We start from the raw sequence: 26,743 nt of genomic DNA, 5'->3' as shown, positions 1-26,743 counted from the left end.
AGGACATGAGAAATACTTCCCACAGGTTGGTAAAACATCAAACATTTGGGCGTCCCCTGGGCAACGTCCTTGCATACGGCCAATTCTTTCACATCAGAAGTGACTTGCGGTTTCTCAAGTCGCTCTTGGCACAAAAAAATGTATGTATCAGTTTTTCTTCTCACTGTGCCCATATCTATGTCATTTTGAATATACCAACAATTGCAACTATTTTCTATTTGTGCTTCTCCACTTCCATGGCTTATAGGACATTGAAAACTTAGGGGAAATGCAATGGTTACACTATGTTGCAGAAACAATGGGAAAGTAGGGCTCTGAGACTGCCAATAAATGAACAATGGAACCTCAGAAGTAGAAGGTTAATTTGGACTCAAATTAACAAGAAAACACTCTACTTGAAATACTGCTGCCAGATGTTAGAGGGAAGGGCTGGCTGCAACTGAGGAAAGCCAAGCAGGTAGCTGGAGGGAAAGCAAAGATGGGCAGAACCAGTCTAAAAGAGAGAAGGAAAAGACAAAAGCAGCTGTTTGCTTAAGTGGTATTCTTCATGGATGAGATAGCTAAAACACAGAAGGACCCTGAAGAAAATGGAACGCAAAAATTCATTTTCACCTACAAATGCATGAAGAGATCTTGGATGCATCTACACTGTGGAATTAAGGCAGTTTGACACCACTTTAATTGCCATGACTCAATGCTATGGAGTCCTAGGGGTTGTAGTTTGGGGAGGCACCAGTGTTCTTTAGTAGCGAAGACCATTATTCCATAGTACCGAGCTATGGCAATGGAGAAAAAAACACAATCTAACATTCCAAAGAAACTAAAAGTATTTATTGGCAAAAATCACTTTAAAAAGGAAGAATATCTTTACATAGAAAATTAGTCCATTTGATAATTCTTTAAATTAAGACGATAATTTCTCCAGCAACGCTTTTATTGCTGTTGATTGATCTTTTGTCTTCTTCAGTTTTGGAACAAGGCTTTTCAGTTGATCTTTGACTTGAGTCACCACTTCTATTTCAGAGCTCTGAAGAAGACTGTAAAAGAAGACCAAGAAAATGTCAATAATAAAATCAAAATGTTGCAAGAAAAGACAGATTTACTTTGTTAAAATTCAAATTGGGATTACAGTAAAGTCTCAATTATCCAACCTTCGTGTATCCAATGTTCTGTATTATCCAACGCAGTCTGCCTTTTAGTATTTAAAGTATTTGTAGTCAATGTTTGCAATTCATTGCGATGTTTTGGTGCTAAATTCATAAATACAGTAATTACTACATAACGTTACCATGTATTGAACTGCTTTTTCTGGTAATTTGTTGTAAAACGTGATGCTTTTGTGTTTAATTTGTAAAATCATAACATAATTTGACATTTAATTTACTTTTCCTTAATTCCTCCTTAATATCCAACATTTTCGCTTATCCAATGTTCTGCCAGTCCGTTTATGTTGGACAAGCGAGACTCTACTGTATCACATTTTTTTTAAGTAAGGAACTATACAGAGCACATCTGTGCTTGACAGTTCAGCATAAATGATGACTGAATGCTCTGAAATTCACTTTGACACCTTATTCTTCCTTCTAAATGCTTCTTTTCTTTAGAATATATTTTAAATTAAATGAAACATCTGCATCAAGAGTACATTTACCTTTCTGTGAAGACTGAAAAAGTGATAAGGCAAAGTTCCAGAACACACCCACACACCAATATTTCACCATACTGAGTGATATTAGTTTTTTTTAATGAGACTAGATTTGCTAAGATGTATTTATTTATTTCCCATTTTTCTCCCGAATTCGGACTCAAAGTGGCTAACATGTAAAAAAAAAATACCATACATAAAAATAAACATAATCTACAAATCAAAACATATATGATAAAATTATAAACCTAAGTATGTCTTATGTTAAAGGATGTTTCTTATAGGAGTAGGGACAGAAAGCTTTTCCCTTATAGGATTAGAAGATATAAGAGATGTCCTCTATTTGTGGGTTGAAAAGCTTCTCCTTTTATACAGATTGAACAAGATGCCAAAAAGTCCTGTATTTGGGGATGTGAGCTCTTCATAGAGACAAAAATATGCACAACGTGTAAATAACAAATGTGGACAATTTCACAGAGATACATAACTGTATAGAGATACATAACTAGCATAACTGAAATATTTTAATTTCGTATTTGGCTTGAACATAAACTTAATAGCTCCTTTCTTGTCATCAACTTTGCATGTCATGAATTTAGACTTGTCCTTTATTGCCATTTTTAAAAACTGGCAGAATGAAATGAAATCAACAGTTGCTAGTATGTGTGTAATCATATCATCATAACACACAGTTCCATCGGGTTTTGGTGCTTTTATTGCAAGGATCACTGCAGGGGAATTACAGTGAAGCACAGGCATTTTAATATGACTTATTACAGGAGTAAAGCTGAAAGGTGAAGAATTTCACACTGGCTCAAAACGCTGCAAGCTCCACCAGTTGATCAAATCTATGTGGTCAAGCTGGGAGCACCCACTGGTAACCAGAACTGGGAAAAAAGGTTGCTGGATTTTTTTAAATGACATCTCCCAGTTAGCTGAAGGGTTATTCTGATGCAGATTTAACAAGCTCAACCTACATACAACATAGTTAGTACTGTCATTCCTCATTAGATTACAGAACAATTCAGATAATTTAAAGAACATATGACAAGAGCAAGATTCAGCCAAGCACCAGCAATTATTATCGGCAGCAAAAGAACAACTTAAAACACAGCAGTCTTCTCTTTTTCTACCACCCTCTACCCTCTCAAGTATTATTGACCTTTATAGTGAGTTTGGTCTTTTCAGGATATGTCCAAAGTACTAGGCTTGATCGATCCACGAAAAATTTGATTCTAAACTCGTTTCAAAACTAGAGGGGGGCAGCGTTTCGTTTCTGAAGGTATTTCCGAATTTTGCCCCCCAAAAAATTCGAAATTAACGAAAATTCGTTATCTTCAAAATTAATTCGTTAATGGCGGACGCGCATGCGCAGTGGCAAAAAAAAAAACAGCACGAGGGGAGATTTTACAGGACTCTCCCGCCCTCATTTTTTGAGTGATCTTCTTCAAACTTGGTACAGTGGTAGAACACATTTAACACTGATAGCTCACCAAAATTTGGAACGTTTCCCTTATCCTCTGATTTTTGGCGAATTTTCATAGCTTTTATAATAAACCATTTTTTAATAATTGCAGAAATCTGTTCCTGGTTTGAAAGTCTTATTTCCTGTTAAATTGGGTTGTCTTTACTGTGAAAGTCATTGTTCTACTTCAGAAACTTTGTTTTTGTGGCTGAAACTTTGTTAAATTGGTGTGTGTGTGATATATACTGTGTATATATATATAGTCCCTGCATATGTGTGTGTGTGTTTGTGTGTGTGTGTATATAGGTAAAGGTAAAGGTATCCCTTGACGTTAAGTTCAGTCATGTCTGACTCTGGGGGTTGGTGCTCATCTCCATTTCTAAGCCCAAGAGCCAGTGTTGTCCATAGACACCTCCAAGGTCATGTGGCCGGCATGACGACATGGAGTGCCATTACCTTCCCGCCAGAGCGGTACCTATTGATCTACTCACATTGGCATGTTTTCAAGCTGCTAGGTTGGCAGAAGCTGGAGCTAACAGCGGGCACTCACTCTGCTCCCGGGATTTGAACCTGGGACCTTTCGGTCTGCAAGTTCAGCAGCTCAGTGCTTTAACACACTTCGCCATCGGGGCTCATGTATATATAATATACATACACATACACACAATGTGGAGAATATGTGGAAAGGTAGATAGATAAGTTGGGAGCCACAGCGAAGGCACCTTCCTGGGAGCAAGGTCTAATAATAATAATAATAATAATAATAATAATAATAATAATAATAATAATAATAATAAATCCCTTACAATATCCAAGATGGCTCACTGCTACAGAATCTTGGGAGGTTTAGTTTGGTATGGTACCATTATTGGCAGAGAAAGCCAAGCTGTAGGAGTTGAAATCCAATCATTTATCCTCCCTATAGAATCAATTTTATATGCATTTTTAGCTACAGAAAAGCTAAAATCAGGACAGTAAAAGAACAACACCCAGAAAATGGGAATTCCAGACAGGAAACAATCAGGGCCAGCTAATACCTCCCAACAAAGGATTCCCCCAGGTAGGAAGCAGCCAGGCTTTGAAGCTGCAAGGCTATTCAATGCTAATCAAGGTGACCAATTGCAACATTCACACTTGCCTCCCACAGACAAGAGTTCTTTCTCCCACCCTGGACCTTCCACAGATATATAAACCCCACTTGCCTAGCTTCGCACAGACGTCAAAACCTCTGAGTATGTCTGCCACAGATGTGGGTGAAACGTCAGGAGAGAATGCTTCTGGCACATGGCCATAGAGCCCGGAATACATACCACAACAGTGTGATCCCGGCCATGAAAGCTTTCGACAACACAACCACAGTATCCATTCAAGTTCATGTAGCATGGTATGGAGAGACCTGTATTGGGGGGAGGGAGGGTGCGAATCTGGGCCCCTGGGAGTTGTAGTCCTCCCTCCCTCCCTCCCTGGGAGCAGCCGAGGACGGGCCTGGCCCACACCCCCTTGCATCCCGGGCCTCTTCCTCCTCACCGCCGGGCCCCTCTCTGTCTCTCTCGGTCTCTCCATTCCCGGCTCCATCCGCCGCCTTCCCGCCTCACAGAGAGACACCAGGTCTGAGCTGAGGCAAGGCGGCGGTGGCCATTTCCCCCTTCCGTCTTCCTCCTCCTCCTCGGCCTCCTTCCCCCTCGCCCCCTCCCATTGGCTGAGCCCGTGACGCCCCTTTTGCTGAGGGGCAAAAGGAAAAGGCCTGAATGGTGGGAGTTTGGGTGATTTGCAAAAGCTTTTTTTTTTCCTAACGAAAAAAACGACGAAATAAGAAAAAACAGCCTCTCGCGATTCGAAACCGCGATATCCAGACGTGTGGACAATCAAGGCCGTATATTGCTTCAAAACTAACGAAAATAACGAATTAATAACGGGTAACGGGGAAATCGAATTATTTGAGCAAGCCTACAAAGTACAGCAGTTTTGGATTTTAGAAAGAGTTCAAGCTTGATTTTAGCTCTTTTTAGCATTCCATGTTACCCATAAAACTCTTATCCAGTGCCACATTTCAAATGAGCTAATTTTCTTCTTAAAAGTTTTGTCATTGTCAAGATTTCACAACATACATAAAAATTGTAAAGAAGGTGGCATGGACAATCCTAACTGTAATATTCCATTACATATTGTGGAGAAGTCATAGTTATTGTTTTAATTTTGACTGTTGGAGTATTTGTTTGTGTTGTTTGACACAGTGGCTGAAACAGAAGGCATTTTGTTTCAATCCACAGTAGTGCTGTTACCAAGGAAACGAAGCTGGCTAGCTCATCAGAGGGAGAAGTGGGTGGAGCCAAGAAAAGGAAAAAAGGGCAGTTTTAAAAAAGAGAAGCCGGAGAGTGAGAGTGTGTGTGCGTGGCTGGAGGCTTTTCAGTCAGGAAGGGCTGAGGAGACAGGCCTGGCCAGAAATCTTTAGTCAGGGCAGACTAAAGGGAGCCTAGTTAAGATCTCTAGTTGAGAAAAGACTAGTGATCAGGGATTTGATCGGTATTAGATCAAATTTGAAGCTATTATTGTAGTTGGAACATTGTTCACTAAGGAACTCAGCTGAGGTTAGAGTTCGCTACAATTTATAACATCAGTAGGAGAGTGAGATAGGATTTACACCAGAGACTACTGTTGGGTGGTTATAAGGGTTATTAAACCACTTGTTTATCTAAAGTTCCATAAGTAAATCAATCAACCTGCAACCATAAGCTTTGTACGCAATAAACTTGTTGTTCTTTGTTAACAACTGACTCATTTCATTTCATCTGCGTCTGTGGAGCCAAATTTCATCGGTGATAATTCAAAAGCCTCACGTTGGTGGCAGTTACCTTAATAAATCACCTAATTGGGGAAGAGTAATATTTACCTCAGAAAGGGAACCACAACACAGAAATCCCTAACTACCGAGACAGAGGCTGGGATCTTGAAATAAAGATCACCCCCTGTAATCCTTCCCCTCATATAAAGGTGATATATATATAATCTAGAGGGATTAAAAGACTCAAAAAAATCCCCTCAGAGTGGGAACAGCAATCACAAATTGGCTGTCATAACATCACATCACCATCACAATCATCATTCAATCATTCCTCCATCACAAATATCTTTTCACTGGGGGATCTTTTCTATCTCCTTCAAAGTTGCTCTTTCAATTTCTTGACTGCCGTTTCCATTCTGATTAATGACTGAGCCAAGATATGGAAAATCTTGAGCCTTTTCAATGATTCAACATCTACTATAAAATTATATAAATCATCTATAGTCATTTTTATTTGGCTGCATTCTTCATTTTCAGCTGTAAACCTGCCTTTGCACCTTCTTCAATAAACATTCCAACATTGCTATTTTCTGGTGGTTCAGGACAATTATAGTGTGGCTGCTCAACTACCTAAAGAACTGTTCCATAGCACTTTCCTAATAGAAGTGAGATGCAGTATAATGGGCTATCGCTGGAGTTAGGATTCCCCTCTCTTGCTGTGCATGAAGTATCCTGACCCATTTCATTCCATCTTAAGAGTGCTTTCGTGACAACATTTATACCAAAGAGGTTTGCTGCTGTCTTCTCTAAGACTGAGAGGATGGATGTTTCGATAACCAACCCTGGTTCTTTGGGAGTCCCAGTACAAACCACTGCACTGCATCCACTCCTAGTGCCTCCTATACAAAGAATCATAGAGTTGGAAGAGGCCACAAGAGCCATCCAATCCATCCCCTTGCCATGCAGGAACACACAATCAAAGCATGCGATATCTTAGGCACAAAAGCCCCTATAACATTAATAAAAATGCACTCTTGTGAACCATATTAAGTAGTCCATTTGTATGCTGCACGTTAAAAAAGTGAATGTGGCTCTTAATGAGACAAGCCACATTATCACGGGATGTCTACACCCTACACCACTGGAGAAATTATACTGTTTAGTTGGTATTGCATCATCGGACATCTGTCGGGAAGGAGCAGCCAGCAATGAAAGGACCAAGGCATTGACATCTCTGACCCATCCCCTGTTCGGGTATCAGCCAGCACGCTAACACCTTAAATCAAGAAATAGCTTCCTAAGATTTACAGAGATATTCGCAGGAACACCTCAGCAAGTGAGAGTCCAAAAGTGGCAGGTTAAAATGCGGAACCTCAATCAGTTGCTGATACCACAGGAGAAACTCCCTTCGGGGCACACAGAAGATTGGGCAACTTGGAAGGCACTGAACTGACTGTGTTCTGGCACCACAAGATGCAGAGCTAATGTTGAGAAATGCGGCTACAAAGTGAAGTCTACAACATGCGCGTGTAAAGAAGAGCAAACCACAGACTACTTACTACAATGTAGTCTGAGCCCTGCCACACGCACAATGGAGGACCTTCTTACAGCAATACCAGAGGCACTTGAAATGGCCAGCTTCTGGTCAAAGGAAATTTAGTACAATGGCAAGTTTTTAACGTTGTTTGTGGTTTTTCTATACATTATAACTGTATTCTCAATTTGCTTCAGACATGATAAATAAATAAATAAGCTCATTTGTACTGACATTCCCTCGTTACATTCTCAAATACTTGGCAGAAAAAGCAGCCATTATTTTTCCCAGCTGAAAGAACAGGAGACTGGGAAAGAGACCCTTAAAAGAAAGAGGGGGGGGGTGCATTGGGGGAGAGTGCAAGACAGTGGATCATAGAATCTGCATTTCTAAGAGTCAGGGAAACTTCATCTTCAGAGGGAAGAACCATTGCAGTAGTAGCAGGATTAATAGAATTGAAAACTGGAGATGAAACTATATTCCAGGCATGTTCCAGGGAAACCACACAGACCAGCTTTTAGAACTTCCCCACATTAAAGTGTTAGGTGGGCAGCAGCACCATGCTCCACAGAGAACTATGGTGTCCCGATAAGGCACCGGACTGAGAGATTAATTTGCGACTCCTAACTGCAGTGCTATTTTTGTCATAACCTTCTGATGAAACAGCCACATCCCCCGCCTTGCTTTTTTTTTAGATACATAATAAGGATTATGTTGCCAAACCAAACGGAATGAGAGAAGAATTAACGTGGCTTGTTGAGTGATTAAAATCTGTTTTCTCAATGTGACCTAAAATATTTTTGCCTTCTCCAAAAATGAAAAAAACTATCAGTTTTATTGCACTGTGTAATTTTATGTGTAATCGTTTTATGTATATTATACAAATTATGTAGGCAGAGTATTCTATACCAGAAATATTAGGTACCAGAAGTGTTTTGCATTGTGGACTTTCTGTTTTGAACTGGTTTATATGAGTCTACACTACCATATAAAGAAAATAATCTGGAATATATGGCAGTGTAAAAGGGGCCTAAGGGATGTTTTTACCAGTTCCTTTCTCTGAAATATAGCCTATAGGACCTGATATATTGGTCGTCTCCCACCCAAGTACTAGTCAGAACCTGTTGGGATCTGATATCTTTAAGGTATTTAGGCATGCATATTTATATGAGAGAGGGAGGGACTCTATTTTCCCAAATACTGCTGAACTCAATACTAATACGTATATTCGGTTTTAAAAAATGTCTACAACTATTTTGCACACAGAAATACTCTCAGTAGATCAGGCATCTCATTCCTGATTGTTCCAGTGAGTCCTGCAACTCTCAGGAAGATTTTCAGGGTGCGAGAGTCTGCAAGGAGAACACGAATAATAGGAAATTACTTCCCCACATCCTGAAAGCAGCACAGCTGTGCTCTCAAAGCATCCAGATCAAGGCTAACACATTAGTCAGGATTTATCTACAGCTCATGCTGTGGTTCCAGAGAATGAATGGAAATACTTCATCTTTTTTTTTAATGGACAGGATTACTAACCCAACCACACAGTAACAATCATCTAATACTCCTGCACTGGGAGTGGTATTTGCACATGGTTCCCAGCCCAGGGTTACCAAAATGAAGTGTTTTATATATATACTGGTCACAGCAGCTCTTTGCAAATCTTCACTCAACATCTGTGTGTGGGATTAGAGATTTTAAAAGGAATTAAGCATCCTTGTCAAATGCAAGAGATCTGTTCTAAAATGTCACGAAAAATCCCTATAGATCTATATTAGAAAGGCAGCAATTCACCCTTAAAACCCCAATGATAAACCTACAAACGGATGTTTGGTTTAAGCCTGGCACTTCTGCAGTGATCCAGACAGTTGAAGACATTATTTTGTTTTGTGTTAGAAGCAGAAGAAATTGAGAACATTAGCGACCGGACAGTGGATAGTGGAGACTTGGGAAAGAAGGCCAATCTATTTCAGACAGATGTTTTGTTTGCTCAGGCTATACATTTTTCTATTAGGTCATGTGGCTTTACATCCTTTTATCATCGCAGTTTGCTTAAACTGAACACGTTAGTCTGCTGTGGTCAATATGGGTCAATCTAATAGAAATAGTTCGATATTTTAAAAATCTGTTTAATTACAGTTGGAGGGGAGGTTAAGATAAGTGACATTTATACTACTTTTCTATAATTCCTTGAATACATTCGCTGACATCCCCATTTTATTTTAGCAGTATAGGTTGTCATAGTGATACCAACCTTAAAAGCTATTATGTTAAGAATTTATGTACAGGGTAAACAAACAACCTTTGAAACAACAGTTTTATCATTTAAAAGAGCAGGTCATTATTAATAACAAGCTAGAACTTTTTGTATTCCTGCAAAACACCAATCATATTTTAGATTTTTTTAATATAAATGAGGAGAATGTAAAAAATTCAGTTTGGCTGACTTTCCAACGAACAAAGCTGTTATTACTGACCATGTTGCATTACTGGACACAGCATATTATTTGAGAACACAGAAATGCTGGACCAATCTAACAACCACTATGTCAGACCACTCAGAGAAGCCACTGAAATCCACAAGCATGTGGACAATTTCAACAGAAAGGAGGAAACCATGAAAATGAACAAAATCTGGCTACCAGTATTTAAAAAAACTCTAAAATCAGGACAGTTAATAAAGAACAACACTCTGAAAACAGGTGAATTCCAGACAGGAAACAACCAGGGCCAGCTAACACCTCCCAACAAAAGATTCTCCCAGGCAGGAATCAGCTAGGCCTTGAAGCTGCCGGGCTTTTCAATGCTAATCAAGGTGATTAATTGCAATATTCACACTTTTCTCCAACATATAAGAGTTCTTTCTCCCACTCTGGACCTTCCACAGATACATAAACATCCCTTGCCTAGTTTCCAATATACCTCACAACCTCTGAGGATGCCTGCCATAAATGTGGGTGAAATGTCAGGAGAGAATGCTTCTGGAACATGGCCATACAGCCCAGAAAACTCACAGCAACCCAGTGATTCTGGCCATGAAAGCCTTTGGCAACACAAATACAGCCATGACTCAAGAAACAGTATTAAGAAGACAATTCACACATTTATTCCATGCTGGAGTAAATATTATCACGTTATAAAAAAGGAATCTGGTGCCTTTGAAGGGTCTTGACAACCAGCCCCCTAGAAAGGCCATTAATTCCTAAATCACCAGGTAATGTCTTAGAAGAGAGATAATACAGTAGGGATGAGACAGCAGGCTAGAAGTCTTTAGAAAGAAAACTCTGCACTTCCATTTGGTTCCAGATAAAAGAATATAGTAGCCTGTGTTCAATGATATCCTGCTTTATAGCTTTTCGGGCTAGTAAGCTAAAAGCAAAGAAACAGACCCTGCTTTGAAGGAAACAAATTAGTAGAAGCACCACGGTTATTGCCTGCTTGAAAAAGCAGGAAGGTTCACAGTACAAAGACAAACATCATGAATGGCACAAAGGAAGTATGAATGTGAACTTCAGTTCAGGTACCATGCTAAGACCTAAAGAACATGTGTTGGATATTCAATAATGGAGAGGCCTTAGAGGGTTTTACTTACCGGCACAAAATAATGGCACCACGATTCACATATGCCCAGGTCTTTAGCTGGTCAACACTGACATGCTGCACTAATGTTCTTGCAAAACATCCTGTTAAGTGTAGATATCAAACAAGGGATTACAGCAATCTATTACAATCAACCAGCACAATATCTTTAACTACTCATTTTTTGTTTCTGAATGTCCAATCTATACAAACGTGTGACTACTACTTCATACTTTTATATACACATGACTACATTTTAAAGAATGCTAAAAATCAGGCCATAGTAGGTGAAACGTTTAGTGGCCTACATTAAACTGCTTTTGAGTTGAAATAACAAGACTGCTTAACGTGTGGGTTCACAGTACAGATAAGCACTAGAAAAAGGGAGCAGGAAACAGCAATAGAAATGGGAATAAAACATTTAGCTACTTAAAATTCACAGTATTTTTGTTACCCTGTTTCCCCTAAAATAAGACATCTCCAGAAAATAAGACCTAGCAGAGGTTTTGATGAATTGCTAAATATAAGGCCTCCCCCGAAAGTAAGACCTAGCAAAGTTTTTGTTTGGAAGCATGCCCGCCGAACAAAACATCAAAGCATGCAGGATTGGTAAATGTACGTACCATAGAGTGTTGTACATGGAAATATTGGTAGTAACAAATTCTTGACAGGATGCACAGTTTGTCTGGTTATGCTGGTTTGTGATGACAACTACTGTACAGTATATAATAAATGTTCATTTTTTTGTTCAACAATAAATCTGAATTTTTCTTCATGGAAAATAAGACCTAGCACATCTTTGGGAGCAAAAATTAATATAAGACACTGTCTTATTTTCGGGGAAACACGGTATGTGTGAATCGTTGACCTACAACTTATAGTGATCCTATCACATATTTTTATTGGCAAGATTTATTCAGAGGATGTTTGCTGCTGCCTTCTTCTAAGACTGAGAGTGTTACTTGCCCAAGACCATCCAGTGCATGTTCATGGCTCAGTGGGGGTTTGAGCCCTTACCTCCTGGAGGCCTAAGCTGCATTTACACTGTAGAATGAATGCAGTTGGACACAACTTTAATTGCTATAGCTCAATGCTATGGCATCCTTGGAATTGTAGTTTTGCAAGGTCTTTAGTCTTCTCTTCCAAAGAATGCTGGTGCTTCATCATACTACAAATAACAGGATTCCATGGCATTGAACTGTGGTAGTTAAAGTGATATCAAACTGCATTCATTCTACAGTGTAGATGCATGCCTAGTTCAGTATTCTTAATTACCACAACACTGTGGCTCAAACTCCCACACAAAGATAATATTTTCTTCAAAGTAGGAGATATAGGTTATATTTTGCATGATATTAGCTTTTATTAGCTTGAGTTTTCTCTCTTCTGTGCTCCAGCTCTTAATCTTCTCTGCAACATTCCAAAGACTGAATTCATTTGATACTGTCAATATGAAAAGTCCCCCCCCCCCCCCCCCCCGTCCTCCAGGTTGTATTGTTCCCCTTTCAATCATATAGCTACACTCCTGGTTCCCCTTAGGACTCTTTCTTCCCTTCTAAAGTTTTTGCCTTTCATTTAAGCATATTGTACTTGTGATCTTGGAAAGACAGTCATACTTAAAATACCAGGATCTAGTTGTCCTGCCCGTAGGTAAGATACAAAATGTATAATCACTAAGATTTATTCTGATTGTTCATTACATGGCATTAGAAAAATAGATCTCTTTTCTAATGCAATATGATACTTATTGGGCGCCCAAAAGCAAGACCCGAGCTTAATACCTCAATATACCATGTGTTCCCTGACAATGAGTACTGAAAGGCATATTTCTTGTTATGCTCAAGGGAATCTATAGTCATTAGTACATCTGTGATATGTAATTTCATAATATTTAAAGATTTAGTATCATACCGTCTCTGCCACTCTCCTTCATTTTTTCATCTTGTTCAATCAGCCACTTGAGAACCAGATGACCTGCTGGATGTTCAGCAATGTGGAGCTTTAAAACAACAGAAGAGTCACCACGTATTTTCTTACTTTCATTTATTCCAGAATCTTTCTCTTTAAAAACTCTTAAGGAATTGGATTAAGGCCAATGCACACAGACATCCATCTAAGTTGCAAACTAAGTAATCAATGATAAGCAGATAGTAAGGCTCTGAAAATTTTAACAGACCTGAATGCTCATTCAGACATTAAGCAAAGGGGATTCAATACAAATTTAAGCTAACCTGCATCCTCAAAGACTCACTTTTGTTTTTCACTTATGGATCACTTCTTTCTACATAATTTGACTAGTTTTAGGACTGTAGAACTTAATATCTTATGTTAACATTCTAATATTTTACAAAATGGTTACAACAATGTAACAAACAGATAACACCAGCAGCATTTTAGGTCCAGAGTACAAATTAAAAATAGGTCTTCAGCCCAGTTTATTGCTTTCCTAACCATTTAAAAAATCAGCATGTCTTTGGCATTCACAGAGGGTGAGAAACCCATGATATAACCCAAGTGAACTATTTAGCTAAAATATAAAATATTTATATGCTGAAAAATGAGAAGAAAATATGTACTGACTATGTATATACAAGAATGTGCAGGACTGTCTCAGTTAATAAAGCCTCTTACAAAGAAGCTCCTTTTTAGAAAGTCTTTTTTTGCTCCCTCAACCCCCTTTTGCTCCTAATCCTCTATTTAGATGAATTTTTTTTAGTAGCGTCAGCACTGAAGGGGTGATAAAAGAGGCTGAAGAAACACAGGCTTTTGGCATTGAGTTGCATTAGTAAACAAAGCAATAAAGCTTTTGAGCTGGGAAATAATGGGATTCTACTCTACTCCAACTCTGACACTAAAGTAGGTGCTTCAAAATCCTTTATGAGTATGGTTGAATAGGAAAACAGACATAACAGGGGAGAGCAGATAACCCAACTTCACCAGCTAGCCCCAGTGTGTTAGAAAAGCAAAAGTTTGGACAGCAACCTGTAAATCATAAGAAAGGTGGAGGCCAGTGAAAAATCTTCCCCGGAAACATTTTGGGAGGAGTTTCCAAGTAGTTAGGAGGCTCAAAATGTGCCCTTAGGCACAGACTACTCAATCTGGTTGTCTCATTTCACATGCGCACATTGTTAAGTTTTGAAATAGAATCACTGAAATGTGTTCTCTTTTATGGTGCACCAACCTATCCCTATTCTTTCCATGTTATTTCTGCCTCTGGCACCAAACTTTCTGTCTGAAGAAGTAATGCCCAATAATACAACTACAGTAGGTCCTTGTTACCACCAGGGTTTGGTTCTAGGACTCCACATAGAGATCAAAATCTGTGGAGGCTCAAGTCCCATTACATATAATGATGCAATAAAGTGAATGTAAAGTGAGTACCAGAGAGAGCGTGAGGATACAGGAAATGGAAGAACTACACAGCTGGATCTGCCGGCACATCAGCATAGTGTGCCGCAAAATCAAGGTTTACTTTTTGGAATAATGTTTTCCTTAAAATATTTGAGCTGTGGTTGGTTGAATCTGTGGATGTAGAACCTGTAGATGTTTGGGGGGGGGGGGGCTGGCTGTGCTTAATTAATGGAGAACCCGTGGATATGGAGGGCTGGCTTCTCTATACCTATATATATATTGTCTTAAAGTGTGGAGGAGTCTCCTCTGGAGGTTTTTAAGCAGAACCTGATGGCCATCTGTTGGGTGCTTTGTGTGTTCCTATATGGCAGAGGGTTGGACTGGACGGCCCTTGAGGTCTCTTCTAATTCTATGACTCTATGAACCCCAACATATTATCTCCTGTGATCAATGGTGTTAACATGTACGCAGATTAAGGTCATCCCTGAAAACATGACAAACATATTTCCTGATAATGGGCTGCTAAATCAATGTAAACTCTGAGACCATACGGCTCCTCTTGTTTACCCTGATTCAAAAGTCAAAGTACAGCAAGCCTTACAAAAATTTTCAGTGAATAATTCTGAAGCTTGCTTGTCCAGCTCATTTACCTGCCCATCTTTGCCTCCCGGGACCATCTCTCTTGCAGAGAGATTTGCAATCGTTTCCATAGCAGGCTGGACGTCACCCATAGCATGCCTGAGGATACCAGTCACTACAATGAATGCAGCTTTGTCCATCACCATTTCTTCAGCGTGAAGGTGCAGGTAGTTCAACAAGGCAGGAGAAATAGCTTCCAGGAGTTCATGGTGGCGAACATCCACATCTTTTTTACTGGTGGAATAGAAGTGTAAATAGCAGCATTTGTGATATATATCTCACACTGTTTGTACAAAATAATTCAGTCATCTTTGCTGCCCAACTTAAATAGCAGTCCTGTCATACTTCATACTGCTGTGTCCATATGTCATTCTTGAGAAGGGAAAGAGTTAGTCTAGGCCAAAGCTTCTTAAAGTGAGGGTCACAAAAGTGAGTAACAGGGCTTGCGAAAAAATTGCCCAAAAAAGTGTGTGGACTGGGCTGCTGCTTGAAAAAGGAGGGATTGGGCTGCAGTTTGAAAAAGGGAAAAAGCAGATATTTTATATACCTGGAGTCACATAAAACATTCTCAGTTGAAAAGAGGTTCCAAGTGGGAAACATTTAAGAAGCTCTGTTCTAGATGAATAATGTATACATGCAGAACTATTATTTTCCCCAGAATCAGCAATGAGTCTTCCCCAACTAGAAACCAGTACAAATGCATATGATCCACACCAGCATGAAGACCTTCCAATTTGAAGAAAAATCCCTGGATCTGAAGATTTTTCTTCAAGTTGAAGATTGAGGCATGGCCACAAACTCTGAGGGCCTCTGAGGAAGCATGACAGCCCCAATTCATGTGCAAGTTTTAAAAAATGATACTCCCATAAATGGATTACTACAACTAGCAACATCATTAAGCTTAAAGGTTTGAGAAACCAAAGAGTGCAATTCATAGGCCACAAAGAAACATTAGCTATAGCACCATTTGCAGATAGTGATTTTTCGTTGGGAGTTGTTTTATTTACTAGGATGCAGAATAATTCAAAGCCTTGGTAGATTGGTATGCCTTTACTACGGTGGTAGCTTTGGCTGGATGACCATCTGTTGAGAGTGCTTTGATTGTGTGTTCCTGCATGGCAGGGGGGGGGGGGGGGTTGGACTAGATGGCTTCTATGGTCTCCTCCAGCTCTATGATTACAAGATTCTGTTTTTAGATATATATATATATATATATATATATATATATATATATATATATATATATAATATTATACAATATGGATTTCCATTTGATATTATTCAGGTGGATTTCCCCCCAATATTTTTAATTAATTTTTTTAACAGAAAAAATGACACTAATAAAATACTTATGCATACATAAACACCAACATACCTAAAAACACTTGTGTCTTGTGTTTAATCTCTGTTATGTGTATTTTAATACGTATTTTTATAGAAATATGTTTTAAATGTGTATCTTTTATAGAAATATATTTTAATGTGCATATAGATTTTTACAATGTTTATGTGTTTTAAGTATGCTGCACTCGCCTCGAGCCATGACTAGAGGCAGGTAAGAAATAACATTATTATTATTATCATGATCATCCTCATCAAACTATACAATATACATCTCTATTTGAAGTGCATATAAGTCTAAGCTACAAACATATATACAAAAATTAATTGTAAAGTGGATTTTTTGCTTTCCTTTTTTCAGTTTCTCAATAATTTAGTATTTTTTCTTTCACCTTATACCACAGAAATAGTTTACTTCTGTTTTAGCATTAACAAATACATTGTGTTTAGATATGATTATTGTGTTGCAAGTCATGTATCAGTAGTATCATATTACTTCTATTTGAGAAGGCAAGATAAAAAGCTTTTCAATAAAGGGCACTTCCGCCTGAATATAGCCAGCATTAACCATAATTTCTTAGATGACAAAAGTGTAACCTAAATGAAGGTCACTATGCTTACCTCATTGCTTTCCCCTTCAGTGTACTCTTTTATTAATGGAAATACCATAGGGAATAACATGTTCTGCAAGTACCCCTCTTGCTGAAAAATCTGTTAGAGAATGACGTCTACAAGGCTCTAGGGAATCACTATTTTCCTTGGCTATGACAAGCAATGTCACTTAGAGTAATAAATATATTTTAGAGTGCTTCATTGCACCTTGATAACAGAGAGGTTTATAACTCTTCATAAGAAAAACTTTCACTGGAAAAGATAGGCAGCCACGATAGAGACAGGAATTCAGATAAGAGATCTTCAAATAACAGCACCATAAGTGGCACAGTAAATTGTTTTAAAAATGAAAATAGAAATCTTAACATGGAAACTTCTCCTGAATATTGTCAGGAGGCTTTCAGATATTGTATTGGATGTTGTCAGGAGGCAGCTGCAACTTTATTTTATCAATCTACCTAAAAGAGAAGAAATGCAAACCCAAAAGGGGATTCTCCAGCATAAGTACCACACATTTTTTTAAAAAAATATGAAAGATAATTGTATCTCCTCTTTGCACACCTCAAGACAATTTGCACAAATGTATGCACCAAAACCTTTAAATGCTAGACAGCTTTTCTGGAATTAACACAGAATTTCCATTCAAAGCACCGGGATTGAGAAGGGGTAAATTACTTTGGGCATAATATACATCTGAGCATAATATAAAGAAATCAAAATGTAGCAATTTCAAGAGCAATTGCATTTTCTAGTTACCTGTAAGCATTCCCATCACCCTGTTGCAGGATTTTGATTATTGCTGGCGAGAAATATGTAGAATCCCTTGGACTTAGGAGATATAACAAGACTTTCCTTCCATATTTGTTGTTTGCAATGTTGGCTAAAGAAGTAGTGATTTCCTAAAATCAGAGAAAGGTAAGGAAAAATCTTGTTATCAGTTTGAAAATGGTTTTCAGCAAATAATAACATTTTTATTTTTACAGTATTTTTATTATCATACTATATCTAATTTTAAATGAATTCAGTTTGGAAGTAAATAAGCCAATGTATTGATTCATGAATTGTAAATATCACTATCTGAAAGGATGTATAATGACAAAACCATTACCCCACCCACTTGAGTATTTAATTCTATTTTGACTACAACTGCTCCAATCAGATTCACAACTAAAAATCCATACTAGCAACTACATGAATATACAAACAGCAATCAGATCCACACACAGCATAGCAACCAGATTTCCCAATAAATCATGGTTAAATCATGTTCTCTGGCCTGATTCTCACGTGAGAAAAATAACAAACCAAGGGAAGAAGATCCATCAGTTGCTTAGTCATTCATGCTAAGAGCAACTGCCAAGTATGTATAGGTATGTTGACTCATTCTGAACCAGCCATAACTCTTCAGCATTTTAGACAATCCTGGCTTGGTGTAACTTCTACGAGTAGCTGACCAAGGTTTTTATGTTACCTTCACTGTAAGAAAACATGTCTCAAGAGAATGAAAGACGAAAGCTCACCCAGCCCTGACCAGCATAGAGGAAAAGGCCTGAAATGGTTCAGATTCCACTTGACGGATATAAAAATTCAAGCCATAAATGAAGCCGAAATATGTAGTCAGGGCAATAGGACAGGCAGAATCTAAGAGTTAAGGAGTAAAGATGTTCCTTTGCCATCCAAAAGAGGTAATGTTCTGATTACCCAGAAAACAGAATACACTTGGCAAAGATTTGTATCAGATTGCACATGAGACAACTGGATTTCACACTCATACAAAATGCAAGGAATTGTTGTTAGGGGAACAACTCTAATCTGTGTGCTTGAATCGGCCTATGGGTGTTTTGAGAAAGATGTTCTCAGCTTGAAGCTTGTAGGGGCTAAAGGTTAATCTCGGCAAACATCAATAATGAATCCAGTGTTTCAACAACACCTCACATGCCCAAAATCTTTTAGATTCTCTCAAATTATCCCCAATCTACCACAATAGTTGCTCAATACCTTTTGGGAGTAGCCACTGCTAAAATATTCAAAGGCTTTACAGTGGTAAGGTCTCGATGGTCCTGAGCAATATAACTATCACTAATGCTATCTCTGAAATCATTAAGATGACTAAAGGCTCTTGGGACTTCAAATATAACAGACTTTTACAGCATTTTGGAAGTCATGAAAGAATTGGCATTTTAAAAGGCTTGGAGATGGAAGGACAGTACAGATTCTGTGATTTCACTCATGGAACAATTTCATATGACAGCTGGTAAGAATAAATAATAAAGCACCTACTAAAGCCTCTCATTGGGAGAGTATGATATTCTGAGAACTTAAAACCCCAGCTTCAGGATACTGTTATAACAGATACTACCAAGCTTTCTGGAATTCAGTAATATAAATGATAAAAATTATTATTTATAATAATTGTTGTTATTATAAAAGCAAACAGGTAAATTTTCTGATAAGATATAAAGGTTGAAACAGATATCCACCAGCATGAAAACTAACATTTTGAACATGCATATCTTTTATTCCCTAATTTGTAATTGTCTTTCTCTTCTCAAGGGTAGATTTTGCCCCTCTTAGTTGCAATCTTAAGCTTACTAGGAAACTCCAACCCAGATCCATAACAGCACAACTATGTCTTTGGTTTTGCAATGTAATCAGCTCTGCTTTCAATAATTGTAACACTCACCATAGTTAATACCTTCTAGTGGTTTTTTCTTAGGTGGGCAGTGAAGACAATATATTCTTCCAGGTTATCAGTGGGTTTTATTTTTCTGTTAATTGTGCCATCTTTTGTTTGTTTCTACAGTCTCATTTTTCTTTCTTGTATTTTGTGTTATTGTTATAAACCACCTCGAGAGCACTTATGTGGGAAGTGCTCAAAAGCAGTATGTAAATGTCTTTATAAATAAATACTTAAATAAATGAATTTAAAAATATTATTTATTTATGGATAATAATACAGTATATTTTCCACCAAAGATGATTTGTTTCAAAGCTGGGAATATCTTCCATTCCATTTCTTAATATAACAAGCACCATATGCTTTTTAAAATATTTATACACAATCATCAAAGAGATTTTTAATATCTCCAAAATCATGGAAGATCCAGGCACAGATCTCTCATCATCTCAACTAGTTTGACCTTCATCTAATCTTCAATAATGCTGCCTCACAGAAATGAAACTAACCATCATGTACTTTCATAGTTGTTCCACTACTAGAGGACAAAATGCGCTCACTTCATGGTTCGATTGGGATTTTAAATTTGGGCTTCAATTTTGGTCAGAAGACTGAATGATAACTATAACTCAATATGATTTAATGACCGAGAGATCCACACTCCCCCTTTCTTTCCTCCAGAATGTATCACTAATCAGAGCAACCAAAGCAGTCTTGGAATGGTACCCTGGCCTGACACTGAGTGGATCTGGGTTGGATTTCTTGGATTATGCTTTCAGGCAAGAGGTTTCTGTCTCATATTACAGAAATGCCATACATTCAGTCTCCATATTTGAATATAGACTGAAACATTGTGAACATAAATATCCTTCTTCAATGTCAAGATAAAAAGAAAATCCTCACACTCCCAGTCATATTTTAATCCCATGCATAATCATCTACTCAGGAGCTGATAGATTTAGCATATCTTTAAAAAGCTTCCAGTGTATTACAATGTCTCAGTAAATATACTTCTTTTTAAGTTTAAATTTAAAAGACAGGACTACATACTCTGGCTCAAGTAAGTGGCTATATCTGCAACAGGATTTTTTGTTTTAATTTCTGTTACGTGAATTAGTAACACTTAAGGATAATTTAGGAAAATGCATTACTTACAGATAAAACCAGCTGTTTCACAAGTTTGGTATCGTCAATGCAGTCAAACGCTGCCAGCAGAACCAAGTGTGAGGATTCACCCTGAAATATAAACCAGCAAGCATGAGTGCTATGCATCACAAAAGTCTGATTAATCAGGGAAGGTGGTCCGCCACACATATTAGTTGATTTACTAAGCATCATCAACAAAGACTACTCCCTCCAATTAAGACAGAAGCCATCAAGATCTGATAAGTGATTTCACTATCTTAATATGCAATTTTGATTATACACTAGTTCAAAGTAATTACTTGCAATTAACTCTCATTGAACTCTGAGAGAAGGTTAGGATTGACTGCTATATAATTGTGAAGTACTGTGTTAACTTAAGCAGCTGTGTTGCCTCTTTGTAAGCTGTTAAGCAAAACAGATCCATTTCAAAGGAAGACCTGTTCCACAGAATAAAGTCATATTTATCCTAGTATATCTAAGCTAGCTATTAAGCCTCAGACCAATACAATTTAGTTTTAACTATGCTGCAAAAATTAGATGTCATTTTGTATGCATACTGGCATACAAACTGTTAACCACTGTCTATATACAAATCACACCTCTGTCCTTGGCCTTTTGCTACAGAACACTCTTCTCTGCTTCATCTACATTCACATAATTTCTTAAAAGTTATCTTTAAACACTTGAACATCTGAATTCACAGAACCATGTATTTCATAATTTTGACATGTTTACAATAATATACAAGAAGGAGTCGTAGCTGCAATCTTAAGCTTACTAGGGAGCAATAATAATCATTTTATTTCTTACCCGCCTCTCCCTGCAGCTCGAGGCGGGTTACAACACAATTGAAAAAAAAAATCAACAAATACACATTTTGTTATAAAAGATCCACATTAAAACTGCATTTCTATAAAATACATAATAAAAACACAACAAAAAGACATCAAACAAAGGACAGGAGTTTAAGATTCATAGTGAAAAACTGTCTTTAGATGGTTTTTAAATTACGACAGCTGATCTGTCAGAGCTCTACTAGAAGGTCATTCCAGAGTATTGGAGTGGCCGATAAAAAGGTCCTCTGGGTGGTGATCACCAGTCGGGTTCTGGGAGGCTGAAGCAGACGCCCCCCAGAGGACCTAAATGTTTGGGGCAGATTGTACAGAAGAAGGCGATCCTGAAGGTAACCTGGACCCACACCATGTAGGGCTTTAAAGGTCAAAACCAATACCTTGTATTTTGTCTGGAAACTAATTGGCAGCCAGTGAAGTGACATTAGGATAGCTGCAATGTGCTCACTCCTAGATGTTCCTGTAATCAATCTATAAACCCTAGTAAGTAAACACTTATTTGCTTTTCAATATCTAGACAGTACGGTACTTCAAAAATACTTACAGTCGCTATCTTTTCTATATATGTTTTCATAGTTTTTACAATAACTTTTCTGTCCTAAAAAAGAGAAACGACCACAAAGGAATTAGCATATTATCCTGAAAATGAATGTGCTGTTATGCTATATAAATAAGGATTCTGTCATCAACATATATCACAATAAATAAATATAAAACTTTGGGGACCCAAGATCCTTTGAGAAGTCTGAGACGTTTAGGAGCCTGAGTTCTGTCAGTGGAATAGAAAGGTATTCTTCGAGCCTACGCACTGTTATGGAAACCTTGGGCAAATCATTCTCTCTCAATCTCAGAAGAAGATAAGGGAAAAATCCTCTTTCAACAAATTCTGCCAAGAAAACCTTTTGATGGGACAGTGGTTCCCAACCTTTGGGCCTCCAGGTGTTTTGGACTTCAGCTCCCACAGTTCCTAACAAATGGTAAGCTGGCTGGCATTTTTTGGAGTTGAAGTCCAAAATATCTGGAGGCCCAAAGGTTGGGAACCACTGTGATAGGGTTATCTTATGATGGCCATAAGTCAGAAATGACTTGCTTCCTTGAGCTCTCAGGCATCAGTTGTCCACCATGAACTTATGGCCAAAGCATGCCATGTAGAAACAGTAGCGCAATCTAGAATTTCCATATCAAACTTCAGGAATTAATATAATTACTACTAATTATTTCCAAGTATCTGGAGAGGCCAGATAATAGGACTGTTGTTTTCCTCTCTCTTTCTATTCATAAAAACTGCTATCTAGAAAAAAGCACCTTTGGGGGATTCCTACACAATCTTTCAACAGAAAATAGAACAGGGAAGCAAATCTCAAATCTTGCTGAGTGCCACTTTTATCTGTTTACTAACAAGAGGTGTATATTGCTGTGCTAGTCATGGAAAAGGATTTGTTATCTATTTTTAACCCACATTGTTAACCTCCTTCTCTCTCTACACCCTGTACTGAGTGCCTTCTTCTAGCTCTGCGCTGCTATAGATCTTTAGGAAGTTAAGCTTCACTTATATTACATCACTTTTTGTGTTTCCTACCATATGTCTTTGGTATTTCTTGCTTCACCCCTACAGTCTTTGAAACCAACATTATTTTCCTTCTATGTCTTTCTACAATTGCAGGTCTCCGTCACCTTTTCTGTGTCTCTTTTTTTACAGATCTCTGGTTTCCCATTACTCCCTGCTTCTCACATTCAGTCTCAAATTTTATTCTGGCCTTACTCTTCATTCTTATTCCTCTTAATAGAATTTGAGAGCAGTGGTATTCACCTCTCTGTGAGCAGTGCACACCAATGAAAGTGCCTCAGACAGATAAAACAGCCCAACTAAAAAATAATTCTTGGTGTCTTGGTTTTTAGGGTTGTTCCTGTGGTTATTTGGGGCACTGATAAAGAAAACTGGATTGGATAGACTGCATCAGCTCTAGTTTCTCAGATACGGTCATCATGATTTTCTATGGGTGAGCAGAACACAACTCATAGATGGCATATGTTCTGTATCTCAAAAACTAGAGCTTATGGGGGGAAACTGGTGTCATTTTTAGAATCAACACATCAAACATACCCAGAAAAAGGCCTAACGGTTGTGTCATCAAAATCTGTGCTGGTCAGTGTAATCAGCTAGAATGAAACACCATGAACACTAGTGCTAATTTAAATCCAAAAGTAACCAGTCAAAGGTAAAAGTAGCATTTTAAATTCCTCAAGGAATGGGAGACAAAGAAAAGATCTGTCATCAGCCCCCCAAATTTTACACTGATCAGATGACTAAAAAGATGGCAGAGGGTTGAATAAGGAAGAGCACTGCATTATTTTCTTCTCTCTCTGGAAAAGCCCTAGGACATATCCTGAGTCCTAAATCCTACATACAATTTTCAACTTTAAGTATTGCCTAATAAAGAACAGGCAAATGGCTTTTTCTGAAGACTGAAATTACACCATGCCTACAGGGTGCTATATGATGAAATCCGCATGTCTTACTAATCACAAATCTAATCCAAAATCCTCCTTAGTATCTCTGCAGTACTAACTCTAACAGAATGGATGGATATTTCCACATTTGTTATGTACCACAGATACAGTGGGCAGTTAGACACAGTTAAGTGGCTTGTAATTGAGTAAAAAATAGCTCCTCAATGCAAATGTTTAGATAGGCCACACAAAATCAGATCAGCTCCCTCCTTCCTGACCTTTAGAAAGAAATTAACAACTTGGCTGTGAGACTAAGCTTTCAAAGAGTAATTCAGTGCAATAAGCAGATATGAAATAAGTGCAATATGATTGGAATGGATCCTAGACTATGATTTTGGATCTGTGTGGTATTAATACTTCGTTTTTAATGTATTGATTTTTTTTAATTTTTATGGATTTTATGTTTTTAAGGTACATGAATTTTAAGGTACATGTATGTCTGTTATATGGCACTGAATTGTTGCCAACTTGGAAGCGGATCTGAGTCCCCTTCGGGGTGAGAGAGAGTGGGGTAAAAAGATAGTAAAATAAACAAATATGTCAGCCAACCAATTCATACCAATTTGTAGGACAGATTTAATATATGTGATATTTTTCACGTACAATACCTTGGGGGTTCCGTGCCACAGACAGTGCATGGCCACTCTGGCTCCATCATGGGTGTGTGCCAAGTAGATTACGGCTTCTCTGATTGCTTCAATCATTTCCTAAACATAAAGAGTCATCATTTCAAGGAGATGATCTTAAGAAAATTAACCATACACATTGGCCAACATTTAATATTTCATTTTGGTAAATTCAGAGAATTGCAACTTTCTTCACTTTTTTTGCTTTTACCATAAGCTTGCATGGTGCTCCAAATCACAGATGACTTCCCTGTCTTGTAGGAAATAAGGAGGCAGCTAAAAAGAATAGGCATCAATAGTTCTGATGGAAACAGTGGGATCCAGCATAAGAACACCAATGAATCCTGACTAAATTCTACAATAGTACAAACAATATTATGTTGAACAAATCTGTAACCAGAACTGTCATACTTTACAATCATAAATTATTTGTTTTTAAATTCTAGGGACCAACAGAAAAGCAACCAAGGAGTTTGCCATTAGGGTGTGACCTGTAATATTCTATTCCATATAGCTATCATTAAGCTGGCAGGATATGCATTCCGCTGAAAACAAAGCAAAGAAAACTATATTCATATTTTAAATGTTCATCAGAGTTCTGCTACCAGTTCCTCACCTATAAAACAGAACTCGCAAAGAGGCTGATGTTTCCCTAACTGGATCCGTGTGTTTGTGTTTTGACTGAACATGGCCAATCCATATCTCATCCACAGCTCTGCAGTTCATTCATTAATAATGGGGAGGGGGAGATCAAGAAAACTAACAACTTAAAGGTAATATGCTGATACTTACAGATCTCTGTTTAGGGAGTGCATGAGTAAAAAAGTCCAAGAAGACTTTATGTACCAATGAATGCTTTATTACAGCTTCTCTGTAAGATAAAAAGGTAAAAGGAAAACATTTAATTTTTATTTACAACTTAAAGTAAAACATTGACTTGCAACAACATATGTGAGTGTATAACCTAGAGGGATGAAGTTATTACTTGCAGGTATATTTTTAGAAGATGATACTTGACATATAAGAAAATTGTTAATTGGACCTAAGTTCAGAATATTTGTGTCCCAGAAGGAGAAGCACTAAGCATTGTTTTCCATTAAAGATCACTGGCTGTCTCACAATCCTGACAACATATGAACATATGTTAATCTGGTTAAGATAAATAATTATTTTCAGTACTTTAAAAATCACGGAAGTTTTAGTTTTGCATGGTCTGAGTGAGCCTTTTCTGCCAAAAAGTGCTGGCACCTCATCAAACTACAAATTCCAGGATTCCACAGCATTGAGTTGTGACAGTTAAAGTGGTATCAAACTGCATTACTTATACAGTATAGATGTGCCCTGAGTTCTTATAGCCTATTTCCAACTTATAGCAATCATAGCTCAGTTGTTTTAGTTATGCAGAGGTTGAAATTCTTTACTGACTATATAATGACGAAAATGCATCACTGCCATTAAAAAAAACCCTTTAAGTAATGCAGCCACCCCAATGTCATTTGGAGAAGGGGAGAGAGTAATCTGAGTTGTATCCAGCTATTTTACTATAACTAGACATGCCAAAATGTCATCTACAAGGACTTTCCAAAGACCTGTGGAGCTCCCTCTGGATGCCTGTTGCAGACTGCCCTTTTACAGGAAAGTACAGGATAGAGCAGACACACATCTCAGAGTTTCAGCCCACTTTCATATATATTCTTTCACATCTATTAATAAAAAGGGTTCAAGAACAAACTTAAAATGTTGTTCTTACTTCTGAGCCATTGGAGTAAGGATCTGTTTCATTTCATCTATAATGGCTTCTTGCTTTTCAGGCCGAGCTGCCAATACTGCATTCAAAGTTGGATGCTCTGATGACTAAGATGAAGGGGGAAAAACCACAATTCATTTTAGTGACATAAATGAGAAACACAAAAAATCCAATCATACCATAAAGCAGCTTTCCAATTCTATCTATAGTCAGATATTCCTACTTCTGGTACTGTGA

The 26,743-nt window shown here is 37.9% G+C and overlaps 1 protein-coding gene across 1 annotated transcript in view; it reads right to left on the bottom strand.

Moving 5' to 3' along the window:
• Positions 1-809: 809 nt before the first annotated feature.
• pum3 (pumilio RNA binding family member 3) overlaps positions 810-26,743 on the bottom strand; it is a 37,737-nt gene continuing 11,803 nt past the window's right edge. The window contains exons 9-18 of the mRNA XM_008103329.3: positions 26,510-26,613; positions 25,552-25,630; positions 24,742-24,840; positions 22,167-22,220; positions 20,781-20,861; positions 17,705-17,847; positions 15,007-15,229; positions 12,917-13,004; positions 11,019-11,109; positions 810-1,037 (exon numbers count right to left, since the gene is read on the bottom strand). Coding sequence (XP_008101536.2) covers positions 905-1,037; positions 11,019-11,109; positions 12,917-13,004; positions 15,007-15,229; positions 17,705-17,847; positions 20,781-20,861; positions 22,167-22,220; positions 24,742-24,840; positions 25,552-25,630; positions 26,510-26,613 — 1,095 coding nt within the window. The 3' untranslated portion in view covers positions 810-904. The remainder of the gene's footprint in view (positions 1,038-11,018; positions 11,110-12,916; positions 13,005-15,006; positions 15,230-17,704; positions 17,848-20,780; positions 20,862-22,166; positions 22,221-24,741; positions 24,841-25,551; positions 25,631-26,509; positions 26,614-26,743) is intronic.

This window comes from Anolis carolinensis, chromosome 2 (assembly GCF_035594765.1).
Source record: "Anolis carolinensis isolate JA03-04 chromosome 2, rAnoCar3.1.pri, whole genome shotgun sequence".
NCBI classification, from domain to species: domain Eukaryota; kingdom Metazoa; phylum Chordata; class Lepidosauria; order Squamata; family Dactyloidae; genus Anolis; species Anolis carolinensis.
Note: the sequence above shows the minus strand (reverse complement) of the source record. Positions and strands in the feature narration are given on the sequence as shown.